We start from the raw sequence: 19647 nt of genomic DNA on the forward strand, positions 1-19647 counted from the left end.
GCGCCAGATGGGGGGGCTGGGTGGGGAGGGGAGGGATCCCTCTCGGAGGGGCCCTGTGGGGCTAGTGAGGTCCCTCTGAGCCCCAGCGCGGTGGCCCTGTTGCCTGGCCCTCACCCCTCCGCCTCTCTGCACCTCTGCCCTTCTGTCCGCAGTGCCGTTCGGCTCCTGGTTCGACCACATTAAAGGCTGGATTCGGATGCAGGGCAAAGAGAACTTCCTGTTTATCACCTACGAGGAGCTGCAGAAGGTGATTCCCCGCCCCCACGTGGCCCAGCACCCCCCACGTTCCTCCCCTCCTCAGCCCCCCACTGCCCCTCCATAAGGCCGCTCTCCTGCGGATGCGCCAGGTACTGGGGCGACAGCCGCGAACAGAACAGGGTCCCTGAGCCCGGGAGCGGCAGAGGGGCCGTAGGCAAATAAATAAAAGAGATGGCAGCGGGGAGAAGAGCTAAGGAGAAAAGGAAAGAGGGAGTATGGCAAGGAATGTGTGGGTGGGGTTTTAAGTAGCATGGTTGGGGGAGGTGAGAGTTTACATAAGGAGGTCAGGGGAGCTGAGATTCTAAGAAGGTTGGTAGGGGAGGCCCCCAGGAGAAGGTAACGCTTGAGCTGAGCGAGGATCTGAAGGAGGAGAGGGAGCCACGGAGATACCTGGGGAAGTGTCCCAAGCAGAGGGACCCACGAGTGCAAAGGCCCTGGGGTGAGGGTGTGCTTGGTATATTCCAAGGGTGGGAAAGAGGCCTTGTGCCCAAGAGCATGCGGGTGGGGTGAGACATGGAGGCAGACAGTAAGGACTTTGGCTTTTCTCTGAGTAGGTGGGATCCACAAGTGGGTTCTGAGCAGGGGAGGTGATAGGATCGATGACATCGTGTGAAACTGTGGCACGTGGAAAGCGAAGTTCACGGGTGGCTGTGAGCTGAAAGGCAGAGGGAAGCCGGGGAAGGACACAACTCTGGCATTAGACTGGGATCCTGTCTGGACCCCAGCAGACGGTAACCTGGGACAGGGCTCCCAGGAGAGAGGCGCCTTCTGGCCGGAACAATCAAGGAGGGCTTCCTGGAAGCAGAGGCCATGCAGAATGCCTATGGCTTTGTCCAGCTGCAAGGAAGATGCTGGGTTTCTAGCTGGAACAATCCACAGTGAACGTGCTCAGCCGTTCTAGGTTTTTAGAGAAGATCTGTCCCGAGAGCCCCAAAGCCTGGATCGCTCCCAATTTGTGTCCCTTCACCAACGGCCCCAGACATGTTCCCTTCTTGTGCGTACACTTCGTGTATTTTTTGTATTCTTTCTGCCGGTACTTTTTGTAGGGCAAAGAGACTGGATTTTGGTGTCCAGTGAAGCAGTTAAAATCTCTCAGAACCTCTGAGGTCTCATCCTTAAAACGGGTGAAAAATGCCCGCTCACAGCACTGTTGGGAGGACCATAAACCCAGCACTGGCATATCGTAAGCACCTGACCAGGTTAGATACTGAAACGTTAGCACAGTGTGTAAAGTAACGGTGACCGGGTTCTGAGCAAGGGCCTGATTAGCAACAACTGAAAGAGCAAATACCATGCGCCAAGCCCTACACATGGGTTGTCTATCCCATATAATCTTCACAAAACGCAGACCAGTGAGCTACAATGGTACCGAACCACCTGCAGTTGCTGACATTGGGGAATTTTATATGGTTCATCCCAATATTGTCATGATCCCCATTTTTTAAATGATTTTATTTCTTTATTTTTAAAGAGAGGGGAAGGGAGGGAGAAAGAGAGGGAGAGAAGCATCAAGGTGTGGTTGCCTCTCACACACCCCCAGCTGGGGACCTGGCCCACAGCCCAGGCACGTGTCCTGCCTGGGAATCCAACTGGCCACCCTCCGGTTTGCAGGCTGGCCCTCAATCCACCGAGCCACACCAGCCAGGGCCCATGAGCCCCGTTTTAAGAGGAGGTAACAGTGTGGATCAGTTGGTTGGGCGTTGTCCTGCAAAGCAAAAGGTTGCTGGTTCAATTCCTGGTTGGGACCCATACCTGGGTTGGGGGTTCAGTCCCCGGGAGGGGAGCGTGCGAGAGGCAACTGATCAATGTTTCTCTCCCTCTCTCCCTCCCTTCCCCACTCTCTAAAAATAAACAAACAAATAAAGAGGAGGAAATAGAGGGTTTATAACCTCGAGAGGCTTGGTAGCTTGTCTGAGGCACACAGCCCTTGCCTGTGGACCCCACGGGTGGTTTTTTTTCATCCTGGTAAATTTCTTTTGCTGGAAAGATCCCCACAAGATTTTGGCATTACTGCCGCTGCCCCCCCCCCGCCCGCCCCCCCTCTTTCCCATTCAGCTTTAGTCTCCAAACCCAAAACTGGGCCATGGAGCCTGCCAGAGCTTCTGGGCTGCCCCTGGGTGGGAGGGACTGCCAACTTGTTAGAATTTCTGGGACACGTCAGTGGTTCAAGAGGATGAAGGGCTGGGCGGTTATGAAACGAGGAATGACCTGGAAAATCGGGGCCGTGGGGCGGGCGGAGCTGACCGGAAAGCTGACTGTCCCGGTGCAGGTCAGGGAAGACAGACAGGTAGAAGGGAGGACCGTGCGCACCTCCCAACAAGCGTCTTCCCCTCTCTGAGCCTCTGTTTACCAACTGGAGGGACTGAGAACTCTCTGCCAGACTGTGGGCCGGATCAGCCCCCCGCCGAGAACAGGGAGGACAGTGCCGTGTCCCCAGGAGGAGGGGGTGGGGAGCACTTGAGAAGAGTTGTCACACCTGTCCTTGAAAGCCAGGCCTGGGGACTGGAACTCTTGTCCCCGGGCCCTGGGGAGCCACAGGAGGGCTGGGAGCAGGCCCAGGTCCGGGCGAGGAGGGGCTGGAGGCAAGGAGGCCCAGGAGGGGGCAGAGCGAGGGCTCATCGAGAGAGAATTAGACCCGATCAGGGCCAAGGCTATGGGGACACAGAGGGGAGGTGGCAGAGAGGGGTGGGGCTGATGACTGGCAGGAACAGCCCGGGGAAGGAGAGCAGGGGTGAGGCCAGGCCGGGAGCCTGGCCCCATGACTGGGCGAGAGATGGGGCCGCTCCAGGATGGGCACCTGGGAGAGGAGCCAGTCTGGGGCACCGCCGTTTCTAACCTCAAGGAGGGTGATTCTCCATAAGGTGATGGACTGACCTCTGCCCCCTGCTGTGACCTCTGACCCCACTCCACCCCTTCCGTCCCACCACAGAACCCTCCAAACCCTCAGAGGCCATAACCCAACCCCTGGGGCTGGAGGTGGAAAAACTGAGGCACAGCGGTGGAGTCACCCAGACAAGTCTCGGTTGGGACTCCAGCATCCAAACTCTGGCTCTGGGGGTCCTTCCTGGCCTGGGACTTCCTCCCCCCGCTGTACCTTCCCTCGCCTGGCCCCCCTGACTCCCCCTCTCCGGCCCCCAGGACCTCCCCGGCTCCGTGAAGCGTGTCTGCGAGTTCCTGGGCTGGCAGCTGGGCGAGGAGGCGCTGGCCTCCGTGGCGGAACACTCGGCCTTCGAGGCCATGAAGGCCAACCCCATGTCCAACTTCACGCTGCTGCCCCCCATCCTGCTGGACCATCGCCGCGGCGCCTTCCTCCGGAAAGGTACGGGCCTTCCGGGCTTCCAGGCTGCTGCCTGGCTGTGCGGCTTGGGCGAGTTACCTAACCTCTCTGAGCCTGTGTCCCCAGCTGTAATTTGGGGCTGCCCCGAGCAGAACTGCCTTCACGGTGTCATGGTGGACCCAGGATGGGCTCCGCACACAGGGCTAAGCAGGGGCCCAGAGGCAGCGGGTGCTGCGGGTGTGCCTGTCACCCCAGGCCTCATCCTCCAGCCCCAAGAGCTGCAAACGGCAACCAAAGGCCACGGCCAGCCCTGAACTATAGAGGGCTGCTTAAACACTCAGGTGTTGCAGGAGGGGCTGAGGATGGAGGCGTGTTAGTTTCCTGTGGCTACTGTAACAAATTGCCACAAACTTAGTGGCTGAAAACAACACACATTCATTCTCTTGTAGTTCTGGAGGTCAGGAGTTCAAAATCAGTCTCGCTGGACTAAAATCAGCGGCAGCAGGCCCACGTTCCTTCTGGAGGCTCTAGGGCAGAATCGCTCCCTGCCTCTCCCGCGTCCAGTCTGGCCTGCGTTCCTTGGCGCCTGGCCCCCTCCCCGCACCTCCAAGGCCAGCAGCGTAGCCTCTAGTCTGACTCTGATCCCCCTGCCTCCTCTTATAAGGACGCTTGCGATTGAATGGGGTCCACCTGGATAAACCAGGGTCCTCTCCCCACCTTGAACTTAATCACATCTACAAAGTCCCTTTTGCCACAAAAGGTCGCCTATTTGTGGGTTCCAAGGATGAGGACGTGGACATCTTGGGGGGTTCCTTAGTCAGCTCACCCCAGGGCGCCCCTTCAGACCTCACCAGGGGTGCCATGTAATATGTGGCTAGGGCACCTGCTAAAATTCAAAATGCCGTGATCCAGGTGATATTGGCTCTAGGATTCCAGGTGAGAGGTGGAGCCCAATGATATAACCTGGGGCTGGGAATCCCATGCCCGGGACACAGGGGACTGGCAGGGCTCCCGCCCCTGCCTGCTGGGTTGCCCGGCCCGAGTGGGTGCAGGGGAAGCACAGGTTCCCAGGGTGAGCGCAGTGATGGAAGGTGAGTACGGTGCTGCAGACGCCTTGGGGCAAGGAGGCCCTGTTCTAGTCCTCGAGGTTAGTGGCAGGTCACAGAGAAGGTGACCCAGGGGCTGTGCAAGGTGCGCAGGAAGGCTGGATGGGGAGGTGGGTGTTCTGGGCAGAGATTTAAGGTGTCGAGGCTAAAGTGGAGGCAGGAAAGAGGTCTACTGGCTGGATGGGGGGGTGGCCACCAGAGGGAGGGGGCAGGAATGGGGCTCCGGGGTCTGGCCAGGTCCCCCGCGGCCAGTGTGTGGGTCAGCAGTCACAGGTGTGAAAGGGGCAAGATGGAGGCGGGGCTTCTGGCATAGGGAACAGCATGGGCGAAGGCCCGGAGGTGGGAAGCAGGGTGCTGCGATGGTGGGGCGATGCTCCGGACGGTCCTCACCTCGCATCACCTCCCTCCTCCCCAGGGATCTGCGGAGACTGGAAGAACTACTTCACCAAGGCGCAGAGCGAAGCCTTCGACCGAGTCTACCGCGAGCAGATGCAGGGGCTGCCGACCTTCCCCTGGGATGAGGACCCCGAAGAAGCCAGTCCGGACCCTGAACCCAGCCCCGATGCCAGCCCCGATGCCAGCCCCGATGCCAGCCCCGACCCCAGCCCCAGCCCAGACCAGGCCTCTGAGCACCCCGCTCCATGACTCTGAAAATAAACGCATAGCTCCTGCCCAGCCTCCTCGAGGTGTTCTGGAGGTGGCATGCCACGGGAGGACAGCAGGGGGCGCGCGCGCGCAGGCTGGGTGGGGACCCCTCATCCGGCGCCAGGGCCTCCCCAGGGCGAGGTCCTCTCCCCTACCTGGCGCGACAATGGGGTTGGCGACCCGAAACCCCGGCAGCGCAGGGCACCTGACTCCCCCAGGGCCAGAGAGCTGCGGCCAGGACTCCTGGGTCCTTGGGGAGAAGGGGGATAGGGACCAGGACCCCTGCGTCAGAGGGAGGAGTGGCTGGGGACCTGGACCCCCGGGTCTCCCGCTGGGGCGTGGAAATGCAACTTTCTGACATGCAGCAGGTTTATTCGGAACAGAGGTACAAGGGAGCCCCAACAACTCACCCCTCAGCAGCCACAAAACCGTCCCAGCATCTGCCCAGTGCCTCTCCAGGACCCTGGGCCATTCCGCAGCAGCTGTGCCCGCACCGGTCCCCAGTCCCTCATTACGCAGCTGTGGTCCCTCGGTGCGGGTCTCTCCTCCCCTCGGTCGAGCTCGGCGTGCCCACACTCCTGAGCCTGTGGGTCCCGGGGACTCTCCGTCTTCCACCCACACAACCCAGCGTGGGGGCTCCTCAGCCAGGCCTCCCCTCGAAGAAGCTCCGACGCGGCCGGGAGGGGATGGGCGCCGCTGTCCCAGGACCCCGATGTGGCGCGCGCACTTTCTAGATGATAACGCGAGTGGACGTGGCAGGTGCCCAAGTTCTAGAACAAGTGGGAAAAAACCCCTTCTGCATCCCACACTTCCAGGCCAGAGGCGCTGCTGAGAGGTGGGGCTCTGCCAACCCGCTCTCCGGCGATGGGCCAGCCCACCGTGGCCTTGACTCCTGTCAGGGTCGCCCCCTGAGTCCTGGCCCCTTGGCCCAGTCTGGCTGGCGGCCGCCTCTGGGTTCGGGCGGTTTGGGTGCAGCATCCTCCCCAAATCTCCTCCGGGTTGGGGACAGGTAGCGGAGGTGGCGGGCCGGGATGAGGGGCCGGGGGCCGCCCCAGGGCTGGGACCCGGTGGGCGGCCGGGAGTCCACCTCACCCCTGGGGGTCCCCCCAGCGCCCCGCTGCCTCATCAGGGCCTTGGCTGGGGTGTCCTTGGAGCCCCAGGACTTCTTGAGCTGTGGAGGGAAAGAGAAGGAGGTGAGAGCAGGCTCCTGCGGGCTGAGGCTGGGGAGGGGGGAGGGGAGGGAGGTCAAAGCTGCAGGAGGTGGGGCAGGCACAATATGAAAGGAGGAAGGAGGCGGGACGGGAGGGACAGACGACTCCGAAGGCGGAGGGAAGGGAAGCGGGGTGTGACCTCTGAGTGGGGTGGGGGGCAATGCGAAGGCTCCTGAGCCCCAGAACCAGGAGGGACGTGGGCACCGGGGACCCCAGGGGGGCGAGGAGGTGTGCCCCCGCAGTGGGAGGACCCGGAAGCAGCCAGCAGCTCTGCGGCCGGAGCAAATATTTGCCAAGGGAGGCGATGCTGGGTGAGGGCGGCTGAGGACCAGGTGGAGGCGAGGACCTTGGCCCTGCCCCACCCATCCGTCCCCCTTCTCTCCGGGGGCCGGGGAGGCAATTCCTGGGAAATTTCTCCCTCATCCTCCAGACAGGCCTCTAGCTCCAACCCAGCAGATGGGAAACTGACGCTTAGAAGGGACACAGCTCACAGAGGGCCCCTCCCCCGGGTCAGCCTGCAGCCAGGGCGAGTCTCGTGCTCTCTCAACAGCGCACTGTGCAGCCAAGGACGCTGGGGCTCGGCCCAGGGTCCCCCAAGAACGGGGCAGGCCCTGCTGACACCTCCGTGTCTAGGCAGCTGAGGGGCAGGGGACCCCTCTGAGCTCATGATATTCGAACCTGGAGAGCCTGGAGAGACTTTCAAAGCCGCTCCCCCTCCCCGGGAGACAACCAGGGCTGAGTTCCAATCCTCCCTGGTGCCTCAGTTTCCCCATCTGTGAAATGGATGGGTGGAGAGTCACAATAACATCCGCCTTCTAACACTGGTGGAAGTTACGTTTAACCACAATTGCCCTGGCTGGAATGGCTCAGTGGACTGAGTGCCATCCTGTGAACCAAAGAGTCACTGGTTCAATTCCCAGTCAGGGCACGAGCCTGGGTTGCAGGCCAGGTCCCCAGTGGGGGGAGCACGTGAGAGGCAACCATACATTGATGTTTCTTTTCCTCTCTTTCTCCGTCTCTTCCCCTCGGTGTAATAATAAATAAATAAAATCGTTAAAAATAAATACATAAATTTAACCATGATTGTGAGGTGCTTGGCGTAGGGCCTGGCATGTGGGAAGGGGCCCACGGGAGACCGTGGCCTTGACCTTGGCAAGTCACTCAACCACGCAGTCGGGGGGGCTCAGTTTTCCCACGCACAACCATGGGCGGGATAAGCGTTTGTCCTCATTGGCCTGGCAGGGGGATGTTGCGAAATAAATTCCATTTGGGGAATTTATTCTAAGAACGACTATTAGAATGTTTCATTCTATGGACTTCTCCCCAGCAAACTGAGGACAAAGCAACCACTCCGCCCATTTCCTAGACGAGAACACAGAGGCTCCGAGAAAGCAGGCCCCTACCCCCAACCCTGCACCCGGGTTCTCGCGGTCATGGCGGGATTCCCACCCGGGGCTCTTGCGGTCTCTTCTCCCTGCCCCCGAGTGCTCTCCTGCCCAGCACACAGTGTGGGTACAGGAAACTAGTGGCGCGATTAGAAACTCAGGTGAACAGCTTGGTTTCCCGCCTTCCCTGGGGCCAGGCACATAGTAGGCCCTCAGAAAAGAGCAGGGGCCCTTGAGCCCAGCTGCATGCGCTTGGACAAGCGCCTTCCCCACCCTGCGGCTCAGCTGCGGCCACCCTCTTCCAGCTATTCTCATTCTCAGGCCAGCCGCCAGGTCTCACCTCATGGTCACCGTCACTGGAGTCCGACAGCTGGGACAGGCGGCTCAGGTCCCACAGGGATCGGCTGGGCCGGGCTGGAGGGCCGCTGGGGGTCCGGGCACGCTGGATGCTCCTCAGGATGTCGCTGAGCGCCGGCCCCGGGATGGCCAGCGTCTCCTGCCTGTCCCTGTCGAAGACGCGGCAGGTGGCCAGGCGCTGGGCCAGTGGTGACACATCCGGCAGTGGCGGTGACGCAGGGGCCACAGACAGGCGGCGGGCCACGCAATGCGGGCTGTTGGCCAGCTTCAGCCCCCCCAGGGCGCTGACAAAGGGGCCCGGAGTGGGCGCGGGTGGGAGGGGCCAGGAGGCCGCATACAGGGTCCGGAACTCGCGGCTGAAGGCGTCGACGATCTCACCGGTCAGCAGGGTCACCAGGCCGCGGTGAAGGCGTGAGTCGCTCCACGTGAAGCTGGGGGGCACGGAGAGGGGGGTCAGGACCTCCACGCAGCCGCAGAGGCCCAGCCTGGCTCCCATCAGCCGTCCCCAACCTGGTCACAGGGCAGGCTGTGTGACCTGCCTTCAGGAAAACCCTGCCACGTCCCTGCCTCAACATCCCCCTCTGTAGAATGGGAACCGCCAAGGTGCCTGCCCCGTGAGGACAGCAGGTTAAGACACTTAAATCATCATCTGGAATCAGACTTGAGTTTAAACCTGGGCTCTGCCCATTCCCCCCAAGGGATGCCTGAGTGTCCCCCTCTGGAAAGAGAAAAGGTTCATTTTCTGACACCGATGGGGACTGTTTTAAGACTCAGCTGCTTCCTGTATGACCCCCTTGATGAAGCACTTGCCATGCGCCGGGCTCGGGTTGCGCCTGCTCCGTTGCCTGTCTGCTCATCTGAAAGGCGGAGCTAAGATGCAGGAAGGTTCAAACGAGAGAGCGCGGACGGAGCACCCTGCACGGTGCCCGGCACGTGCCCAGCGCTGGGAGCCTGCAGGCGTCCGTGAATTGTGCCCTTCTCTCATCAGTGACTGCTATTTAAAGCCATCTAGCACTGGCCTTGCACATAGCAGGTGCTCAATAAATGCCCCCTCTGGAATTAAATAAACCTGGGCTTCCTCTCGTCCTGAGCCTCAGCTTGCCCGTCTGAAAAAAATGGGCTCGCCATGTGCACCTGGCCGACGCAGCACCCAGCACCCAGCACCCAGCAGAGTGGATGGCCTGGTGGGCAGGACAGCAAGCGAGCGGCCGAGTGTCCTCACCTCCGCGGGGTGGCATTGTCTTTGCCCCCTGGCCAGCCTGCCCCTCAGGTTGTGACACCCCTCCCCCACTCTTGACACCACCCCTGGAGTGGCCAGTGGGAACCTGAGCGTCTGGGAGGTCACCCCATTTCAATCCACAAAGACTCTCCGCTGCGCACAACCCCTGGCTCGTTTCTGTCCCAGGGAAACGTCTGAGACCCGGGGACATGAGAGCCGTGGTCACGACGAAGCTCCTGAGAGGGGCATGGCGCGCTAGGAACCGAGGACAGCCCAAGCGCTGACCCTGGGGGGCCAGAACCAGGGGCAAAAGCCTGCTGGGCATCAGGAGCGTCATTCAGCAGTTCCGGGAGGTCACCGCCGCCAGGCCACCAGGGTCCTCGGCTGGCTGCTGGTCCTGGCGACGGCTCTGCCCCCGGGCACGACCAGCACCAAGAACCGCATCTTCTGTGAGCTGACCGACTCCTCGAGCTGCCCGGCGTCCTCATGAGCTGCGGCGACGAGGAGGAGCGCTTCCCAGGCCGGGGGTCGCCCCGGCCTCCGCCCCATCCCCAACAAAGGCTGCGTGCGATCCAGTTCCTGTGCGGCGCAGAGCCTGTCCCCTACCAGGGCGACACCTACAGCCTCAGCTCCACCTGCTGCTACGGCCACCTGCGTAACAGGGTCCCGAACCCCACAGGCAGCCGGACAGCGGACAGCGGACAGCGGACAGCGGACAGCAGACAGCGGAAGCAGGGACCCCCACTGGCCTGGCTGTGACCGGCGTGGAGGGCAGGGCCTGGGACTAGCCTCAAGGCTCCGCTGCTTCCCCGCCTCCTCCCTCTTCCCCTTAAATGGACAGAGGCCCTAGACGACCGCTTGTGGCCCTGGCCTCATCCATGCCAGGGCTGCCCACCAGGAGCCCCGGGCTCCACGATGACGACCCCTGAGGCCTGAGTTGCACAGGGACCACGCCACGTGGGTTTGACAGTCCCGCTGTGTTTCATTGGTCCTAAGACGAACATCTTTTCACGTTTTGATCAGGACGCTTCCTTTCACGGGTGGTATCTTAACGTCAATGAAATATGATAAGAACTATAATAAACGCCAGCCGATATTTCTGAAGCACTTCTTTTTCTTCTTTTTCTTGAAGCGCTTCTTAGGTTCCACGCCAGGGACTGTTCCCTCGCTGGATCCTCACACGAAGCTGGGAAGGCAGATTCTGTTTGAAACCTTTCAGCCCCACCCGGCAGCCCTGCAGCACCCGGGTCGGCCGCGAACTGGCCAGAAAGGCCAGGCCTGGGGCCCCATCCCAGGCCGGCTGCATGGGGGTGGGGCCCAGAAGTCTGCGCTCTACCCAGGCGTCCGGAGCCTGTCAAGGCTGAAAACCATGGGTTTAGGGCACTGGTTCTCAACCATGGGGCACCCCTGCCCCTCGGGGGGGCGGCACTTGGTAATGTCTGGAGACATTTTGGGTTGTCATAACTGGGGAAAGGCACGCTACTCACACCTACGGGGTGGAGGCCAGGGGCGCAGCCCCACATGCCACTGTGCGGGGAAAGCCCCCCACCCCACGGTCACCCGGCCCCAAATGTGAGAGCGCCTCTCGTTGAAACCTTGTCTCGCGGTCACGGACTGCGCCACCCCATTCTGTGGGGGCCCACCGGGGTGAAGTCCGTTGCCCAAAGCCACGCAGCAGGTGACCGGCAGAGCGAGGACTCGAGCCGAGGCCGTCTGCGCCTGGGTCCCCGCCTGCGGCCCCCCTCGCTGGGACGCAATGAGGCGGGTGCTCATAATTCACACTTTCCAGGCGAGAAACGGAGGCTCGGAGTGGAAGGGCCCAGAGTCACAAAGCGAGGAAGTTGCAGAGCCTGGGGCGGGGTCGGTCGGTCCCCGAAGAGAGCAGAGGGGGATGGATGTCACGTGGCCTGAGGACCAGGCCGTTTGCACACCAGGGCTCCTTTCTTCCCCGACACTCTGACAGGCGGCGTTACCCCTGGGAGCATGGGGACTCCAATCCAGGTCCTCCCGGTTTTGCAAGTGCCACAAACCGCAGGCACCATTTTCCAGAGGAGAAAACCGGTCCGAGAGACGAAGGCCCACCCCCGGCCGCTAAGGGGTCGGCCACGGGGCCAGGGTGGGGCAGGCAGGCCTGGCCCCCACCCCAGGCCCATTCTACCCAGTGACACCTCCTCGCCTGGCAGGCTGTTTCCACCCATTTCACAGATGAGGAGCAAGAGGCCAGAGAGGGGCGAGTGCCCTCGGAGCCTCTGAGGGAGAGCCGGGCACAGCACACGGGGGCCTTACCTGTAGGACCCGGAGAGGACCCTGTCGCCGTCCAGCAGCGTGAACTTCTCCTGCACCCTGCCGGTCACCTGCCGGCGCCAGCGGCTCTGGAAACTGCAGCCCCGCACGACACGGACGTCCAGGTTCTGGGAGGTGGGGGACACGCCCTTGCTCAGGCTAACCTCACAGCACCTGCAGGTGGGGGTCCCTCCGGCGGCCCTTCTGGGGGGGCCCAAGACTTTGTAGAAGGGCCTGCCCCAGCATCCCTAGAGCCACCCATCTTGGGCCTGAGGGGTCTCTTGCAGATTCCCCCTACTCAGAGGGCCCCCGTGGGCAGGCCCACCCTGCCTCCCCCAATTCCTGGGGCATCCATCTCAGGGGACGCCCTCAGCTGCCATTACCCGGGATGACCTAGGGCCCCGTGGACAGTGCTCCCGGCACCAGGGGAAGGGGACGCAGTGGTCCCTTCGGCCAGGCCCCTACCTCAGTGGCCCAGGGGCTCACCCCCAGCTTCTGGGCCAGCGTCAGGAAGGCAGGCAGCTGCTGGTGGTCCAGGAGCAGGTAGACAGGCACCCAGCGACGCGTGGCAGCATCCACCAGGTCCAATAGCAGGTCCGGGTCCGTGAACACGTCCATGGTGATGGCCACCAGCTGTGGGGGGTGGGGGGGCTGTGGGTACAGCCTGGGGCTGGGGGACACTCCAAGGGTGGGGCCCTGGGGGTGAGATGCCCTGGGGACCGAGCGTTTAAGGGCCTGCTCCCTGTGGGATGTGCATACAGTGCCCGCATGTGCAGGAGAAAAGGGGGGTCCCCCAGCTGCTGCAGAAGCGCCCTCAGTCACAGGTCTACCGTGGTGAACAGCATCCCCAGGGCTGTGAGGCTACATGGTAGCCCTGCTCCGGGGGTTGGTGGGCTGGATGCCTCTGCAGTGCACAGTGGGAAGCTGCACACCTGGGTCCTCAGGGGCGCCCTGGGCCTGGCGGGGGGGAGGGGCGGGGGCCACCTGCTAGGTCAGCAAGGGGAGTTCCGGGGTCCGGATCTCGCAGGCAGGAAAAAGCAGCAGCGGTGAGCCCTGACCACAGTCAGAGAGCCTTGGGTTCAAGTCTCTGCTTGGCCACTTCCTGGCCTCCCATGCCTGAGGTTCCCCATCTCCTCAATGGACATAGTAAGTCCCAACCTCCCAGGGCCCTTGTGAGAGGTACATGTTAACCCAGGTAAAGTACTTAGTGTGGGAAGAGGCAAACAAGAAATCTGTTAAATAAACAACAGGCTGGCCAGGGAGACCTCTGGGCCCCCACTCCCCGGGGGCGGGCGGAGCCTCTACCCTGCTGGTGGGAGTGGGTGGAGTAGACAACTGAGACAAGGCGGGTCATAATTAGGTTCAAAGGACATGGATGCCTAAGGGTACCCAGATCTTGGGGAGCAGACAGGGACCCTCATATCTGAGAGCGTGAAGAGGAGGTCTGGGAGGCGTGGGCCTGCCCCGTCCCAGGGAGTGCGCACTCCCAGGTCCGGGAGCTGGCACATGAGCATGTCCTGGTCTGGGGAATGGACACCCGGCCCCCGAGGCCCCGCCCCCACCTTGCAGGCGGCCTGGATTTCCTGGCGCACCAGCTCCTTGAGGGGCGGGTGGCCCTCGCAGGGTGGCTGGGTGTACAGCTGCGCCCGGGTGATGCCCTTCCAGCCCGAGTCCTCTGGCCAGCCCAGCCGCAGCACGGGCACTGGCTCCTCCGACAGTCCGGGCCAGTAGGTCAGGCTGCCGGAGTCCCCGCTGGCGACCGTGGCTCCCTCTGCTGTTCCACCGGGCCCCTGTTTGGCTGCTGCCCAGTCCTCGGCCGCCGCTGCCAGGCCCCGGAGCTCATCCGCGCTCAGGAAGGGCCGCAGCCCTTCGCGCTGCACGCAGGCCTCAAAGGCCTCCGCGCCCTCGCTCAGCAGAGCCTCCAGTGCCAGCCGCTGGCCCTCAGAACACACGAAGCCGGGGCTGGTCTCTGTCGGGGGCAGCCCCTCGGCCCCTGGTTCTTCTCTTTCCAGTGCTGCGAGCTGGGAGGCCGCCATCAGGCCAGCCAGGTGGGAGGATCTTGGGGCTGGGTGTCAGAAGGCTGGGCCGTCCCTGGACACTGATCATCTGGGGGTCTCCTGATAGGCAGACCCTGGGCAGGCCTCCCAGGACAGGCCTGCGGAAGTCCAAATGGGTCCCTGCGCTGTCCCTCGCTCACGCTCCTGACGATCAGACTGCCCCAATGACTGACGGACCAATGCTGCTCAGACCAACAGCCAGCCGCCGGCCACCATGACCGGCCGGCCCTCTGACCTTCCTGCCAGCTGTCCCTGGTGATCTGACCTCACAGCTGGCCCTGCACGTGCGTTAGGCTGACCCCCTGGCACCGTCCGCAAACCCTGCGACTCATCAGCTGCCCATCTCTGCTCCAACACACGACAACCTCCAGCCTGCCGGCCCACGATGCACCGACTGACCCTTCAGATTTGGACAGGCTGACCACCCACCTGTCCTGGCCGGAGGTCTGCTGACTGCCTGACCGCCTCCGGGAAACAGGCTGTCTGCCTGTCTGCAACCACCTGAATGTCCCTACCAAAGGGAGAACGGGCAGGCAGCCTGCTGGCCCCCAGCCAACAGCCCGTCTAACTGACCCTCTGCGGCCGTCTCTTTGTCCGGAAGACGGCTCTTGCTTCCGGCCGGCAGTCTCACTGTCTGACTACCCAGTGGAACTCCCAGCTGTGTCCAGTGGACGTTTCTCCCAACTGGCTGGCGAGCTCACCAGCTCTCACCGGCTGACCATCCCAGACACCTCCTCTCTGAGCCTCGGAGAGATGTACTCCAGCTGTCAGCCTTGGCATTGCCCTTCCCCAGCCAGGGAACTGGGTCAGTCTGCGGATGGAGGCCCCTGTTCCTGGGCCTTTGCAGCCGCTCAGGCTGCTAGTGGAGGATGCACTCCATGAGGGGGTTCATTGCCATGGAACCGGTGCATGACCTCCACCACCCTCCTAGGCTCAGGGCCGGACCAGCTGGCCACTGTGCCTGGGACTGGCTAGCCCTACCTGTGCCCCGGGGCTGCCCTCTGATCTATACTGACCCCTGGCTGAGCTGACCCGTCTTTTCAGCCTGAATCCCACTATCTCCGGCTTGCTGCCCGTCCGCTCACTCCTCATGGAATGAGGACGGCTATGTGAGGCTCCTGACCCAAGCTGTGGACCCCCGATCCGTGCGACCCAGCGGCCCCGCCTTCCAATCCCAGCACCCAGGCACTTCCTCCAGGGCACAGCGTCTAGCCCTGCAAAGAGAAGGAAGAGGAATAAAGCCAGGTGCCCTCTCCCCCTCCTGTTCCAGCCCGCTCCCCACCCCCTTCGCCTCCTCTTGCCTTTTCCGGAGGAGTGTGGTCCGGGTCTTCAGACCCACTTTTACTCCAGCGGCGGCTCTCCTGGCAGACTGGCCTCATTCATCAGGCTTCGCCCTGGGATCCTGGGAACCCAGCCCCTTATGTAAACACAAGGGAGGGCCCAGAGGTCTCTAGGGGAGGTCTGGGTGCGGGGCCCAGGGCATGAGGTCCAGACCCAGCACACTCACCGGGCTGCTTTCCCAGGAGGCCAGCGGCCCGCCAGACTCAGGTTTTGTGGGAGGGAGAGTGCCTCACCTGTTCCCACGCACCCCTTCCCCACCACAGCCCCACCTCGCCCACACTTCCCTGTCCAAGCACCACCCAGCATTCTTAGCGCAGGGCAGAGGAGCACGGGTCCTTTAAGAGCACAGGGTGCGGTGGCTAATCCTTCCTGGAAGCAGGTGCGGGGAAACATCTACACCTGGCATCCCAGGAGGTGGGGCTTCCACAACAGTGAGCTGCGAGGGTCCGACAGGTGCAGAGAGGCTCGGCAGAGCCGAGCACGTGGCTAGGCCGCCAGAGGGCGCCTGCAGGCTGACGCAGGCTAAGGCGAGAGGGCGGACTACACCCGGGAACAGCTGGAGGGACTGGTCTCCATGGAGATGGCAGTGGTCCAACTCCCCTAAACAAACGCCTTCTGGTCCACAGGCTGTCCTCCCAACCCCATCCCCCAACAGTAATACACACAGGGCCATCAGCATCCAAAATCTTTTTAATAACAAGGTAGGATCGGGGGTTAGTTTTTGTAGCCACGGCTGGCCCGCCGGCCTCTTGCGCGCTCGAACTTCCTGCCCTTGGATCGGACGTAGGGTCTGCGGGGAAGAGAAAGGAGTTACTTACAGATGAAGCAACGGCCTGACTACGCTGGGGACTCAGCCAGTGAGGCTGGCTCTAACGGAGTGACACAGGAACACCACAACGGGGCCTCTCAACCCAGGCAGGGTCACCAAGTGGGCTGCGGCCGAAGCCTGGCAGTGCAGGAAGCCAAGAGAGCAGGAGTGGCTGGCAAAGCTGGCACCAGGCCTTGGGGGCGCCATCCTCAGAGCCCGAAGCCTCGGGAAGAATGCAGGCCTCCCAGGAGACGCCAACTCAGCCTAAAGCAGAGCCTGCATCTGTAACACTAGCTGCGCAGGGAGCCCCACACCCAAGGGAACACAGCTCTAAGCTGCGTCTTGAAGGAAAGTGGGCGCAATGAGGCGGGGGGATGCTAGGGAGGCCTGAGGCTGGACACGTGTGAGAAACGGAAGCAGCTGGACGTGTGGTAAGACCTAGACCTGCACTGCAGGGTCTGGGGGACGGCCAGGGCTGGGTATACTCACTTGGTGTGGCTGTGAGGGGTTCCTGGGGCCTTGCCAAAATGCCTGTACACCTCGCGGCCCTTGCGAGGACCTGCGGAGAGACAGGAAGGGGGCATCAGGCAGAACCCCCCGCACCCGGGACTCCTGCAAGGAGCCACACTCCAGGACCCCCGCTGATTGGGAGGGTGCAGTGGGGAAGGTCCCTGACTCCCACGCCAGGAAGGGGCAAGGCTGTTGGCAGCCCCCACCCCCCTGCGGGAGACCGAGCATGGCTCACCGGAAAGCAAGACAGTGCCGCAGCCCTTGGGGGAGTCCAGGGCCAGCTGGTCGAAGGTGAGGATCTTGCCCCCGGCCTTGAGGATGCGGCTCCGGGCGCGGCTGCTCACACGAAGTGCACACACCTGGGAACACAGAGGACAGGTTCAGTCAGAGCTCCCTGCACAGACACCTAGAGGCTGCTGGGACTCATGGTTCACTGCTGTGGCCCAACAGAAAAATCCTGGCTGCTGGCGCGGCCTGGTAACTAAAGCCTATTAGAGAGAGCGGCCTGAGCTGGCCATGGGGGTTTTTATCACTTGACCCCTAGAAACTCCTCTAAGACCATGACTTGAAACCACTACATTTAAAGAAACTGAGGCACAAAGAAACTTAGAACTTTGTCCAGAGGTGACAAAGTGGCAGAGAAACCTAGACTGGAACCCAGGGCCACCACCATCAATAACGTGAGCGACAAGCCCCTTCAATCCAAAAGCCACCTGGCAGGTGCGATGCCCGCCTAGCCCCGTGGTGAGACAAGGACGCAGCGCAAGCCTGACGGCACCACAGCAGGCGAGAACGAGCCAGGGCTGCAGGGCCCCCCCCCAGCCTGTGCACTGACTCACCCGCCGCGCTGAGCCCCCCACTCACCTTCAGTTTGGGCACCTCCTGGACACGCACGTCATCAGTTATAGTCCCTACAACCACAGCGGTTTTGCCCTCGCGGCCAGGAAGCTTCATCTTCCGGATCTTTGGGGGAGGACATGCATGTTAGGCCCTGCCTGGCCTTTCCATCCAATCCCACCACGTCAGGCATCCGAGGGCGAGACAGCTGCGCTGTGGCCAGGCCAAGTCCACCCGCGCCGCCACCCCTCTCCAACCAGCACAGGTCTGAGCTCAGGTTCACGCACAGATTTCTCAACAGGCCTCTCCTATAGAGGGCCCACAATAGCTAAGACTTGTGTTATGTGACTTGAAACCGCAGGACCACCTCATGAAGCTCCCCTCATCACCCCACCTCACAATGACAAGGAAAACAAGGCCGAGAAGCCAAGCCAGTTGAACTGAACTCGAACCTGAGGGTCAGAGCTCCAAGCCCGCCCACCCTCCCTAGAGCCCAACTCCAGACGCAACCCAGGAGCTCCCCAGGCGGGCCATGCTCCCAGCGGTCCCTCACCATCCGGGAAAGGGACAGAGGCGGCCGGTTGGTGCGACTCATGAACAACCTCTTCAGCACCACTTGGTTGAAGGTGGAGTTGGTTCGTCTGGCCAGAAATCTGTAGAGCTGGAGAGGAAGGGAAAAGAAGGAACTGAGAACCTAGCCCAGCCCACCCCTCCCAACGTCCAGGAAGGGGCGCACAACAGACTTCTGGCTCTCCCCTACGCCAGCGAGCTCCAGGACAGAGCTAGCTAGCCCCGGTCCACCCTGGTCGGGGGATCAGAAATCCCCGCCCCCCACCTCCAGCTGTACACAACCCAGAAACTAAAAACACTGAACTTTCAGAAGCTCTCAGAGACATAACCCAGCCCTGCAAGCTCCTGGGAGGAGCCCAGACCAGTACAAGAATGGAGGGCCTGGGAGCTGCAGGTCTGGGGTGACCCTGCCCACAGGTCACAGGCCCTGACCTCACCTTGACCAACAGCCTTAGGTAGATGTCCTGGCTCTTGGGCTCCTTGCGCCGAACCTTTCGGTCTTTGTTGTGGCGGATGTCGACTCCCTGCAGGGTGAAGGGGAGACCACAGACCCAACTCAGACCTGACAGGTCACTCACACCATACGCGCTCTCAACCACCTGTCTCCCAGGCAGAGCTGGAGCCTCAGTCTCTACAGAGACAACAGATCCCTGGGAGACGTCTGGGAAGTCACTTACGCCCTCTGGACCTCAGATGACCCCTCCGTAAAAAGGGGCCAATTCTATACACAAAGCCTTCAGTACACAAGGCACGGCACCCTGAAAAAGCTTTAACACTGCAGCAGCACCCACTCAAACCCACCGTTCCCACCACACTCCCTGCCTGTTCCTCTGAGGTCTCCTTTTCAGACTCTTATGAATTGTAAAGAACCACCTGGTAGCTCCTATTTAATCCACACTTAACATTTGCAAGAACCCACAGAGAGCGATTCCCACCATTTATTTCTTCCCAAACTCCAGTCTGTAACACAGAATTATTGCGTCCCCATTAAAGAGATGGAAAAAGTGGAGAATAGGCTGGGAAAGCAGGATTCCAGGGTTGGCAGGGAGCCGTGACTCGCACGAAGGCCTCGCCGGTCCCCAAAACCCGGGCAGCAGACGCTCGACACTCCCCAGGACCCAACTTTTGGGCTTGGGAGTGACAGGTCCGGGTCGCCTGGGTCCGAATCCTGGCCCCGACACTCCCTGGCATTTTGACCCTGGTAATATCACTTAGCTCCCTCGTACCTCAATTTGGGCATCTGTTTAATGGAGAGATACGGGAGGGGCTGGAGGCTGATACGACTGACCCATTCCTGCTCTTCAGGGCCCCTAAACAGCCTCCCACCACGGGAGTCGCCTCCTCTGAACATCCCCAGAACCCCTGCTTCCCTGTGGTGCGCCTCCAGCCCGAGATCACGGCGGATGGCAGCGGATAGTACAGCCACGAACGCCTCAAAGTGCACTCACCATGATGGCGCCTTCTGTTCCACCACGTCCGGAAAGACAGAACGGGGCCGGATGGGCGGGGAAAGCCTTCAGCGAGCGGCGCCTGCGTGACGTATCACTGGCGCGACTCGGCACTCTATCGCAACTTGGGCTTCTCTGTGGTAAATCGGGCGGCTAGATGGGCATTTCCGGAAAAAGGGGCGTGAACAACCAAAGAGGAAAGAGGGCTTCGTTCAGAAGAGAACGGCCTCTCTGGCCCTATCCAGTCCCTGTTCTCGATACCCTTCCGGAAGAAAGGAATCTGGGAGCGAGAGAGATGTCGCGGGGAACTAGGAAGACTCGTCGCGCAGTGACGC

General features: G+C 61.8%; 3 protein-coding genes across 3 annotated transcripts in view; 1 reads left to right on the forward strand and 2 right to left on the reverse strand.

Annotated features, from left to right (window-relative positions):
* SULT2B1 (sulfotransferase family 2B member 1) overlaps positions 1 to 5286 on the forward strand; it is a 31161-nt gene extending 25875 nt beyond the window's left edge. Inside the window, exons 5-7 of the mRNA XM_054588672.1 lie at positions 153 to 247; positions 3397 to 3577; positions 5057 to 5286. Coding sequence (XP_054444647.1) covers positions 153 to 247; positions 3397 to 3577; positions 5057 to 5286 — 506 coding nt within the window. The remainder of the gene's footprint in view (positions 1 to 152; positions 248 to 3396; positions 3578 to 5056) is intronic.
* The window catches only part of RPL18 (ribosomal protein L18), a 111295-nt gene extending 91859 nt beyond the window's left edge, over positions 1 to 19436 (reverse strand). The window contains exons 1-7 of the mRNA XM_054588673.1: positions 19313 to 19436; positions 18302 to 18388; positions 17848 to 17955; positions 17322 to 17420; positions 16693 to 16816; positions 16437 to 16506; positions 15814 to 15929 (exon numbers count right to left, since the gene is read on the reverse strand). Coding sequence (XP_054444648.1) covers positions 15854 to 15929; positions 16437 to 16506; positions 16693 to 16816; positions 17322 to 17420; positions 17848 to 17955; positions 18302 to 18388; positions 19313 to 19315 — 567 coding nt within the window. The 5' untranslated portion in view covers positions 19316 to 19436 and the 3' untranslated portion in view covers positions 15814 to 15853. The remainder of the gene's footprint in view (positions 1 to 15813; positions 15930 to 16436; positions 16507 to 16692; positions 16817 to 17321; positions 17421 to 17847; positions 17956 to 18301; positions 18389 to 19312) is intronic.
* Positions 6182 to 13777, reverse strand: FAM83E (family with sequence similarity 83 member E). The gene is made up of 5 exons (XM_054588668.1): positions 13304 to 13777; positions 12207 to 12374; positions 11745 to 11869; positions 8223 to 8670; positions 6182 to 6457 (listed from the first exon to the last, which is right to left on the reverse strand). Exons 1-5 carry the CDS (start codon positions 13775 to 13777, stop codon positions 6182 to 6184), a joined length of 1491 nt encoding a protein of 496 aa, XP_054444643.1.
* Positions 19437 to 19647: the final 211 nt, after the last annotated feature.

Source organism: Pteronotus mesoamericanus, unplaced genomic scaffold (genome assembly GCF_021234165.1).
Source record: "Pteronotus mesoamericanus isolate MK-2021 breed Mesoamerican mustached bat unplaced genomic scaffold, CSHL_Meso_final scaffold_137, whole genome shotgun sequence".
NCBI lineage: Eukaryota > Metazoa > Chordata > Mammalia > Chiroptera > Mormoopidae > Pteronotus > Pteronotus mesoamericanus.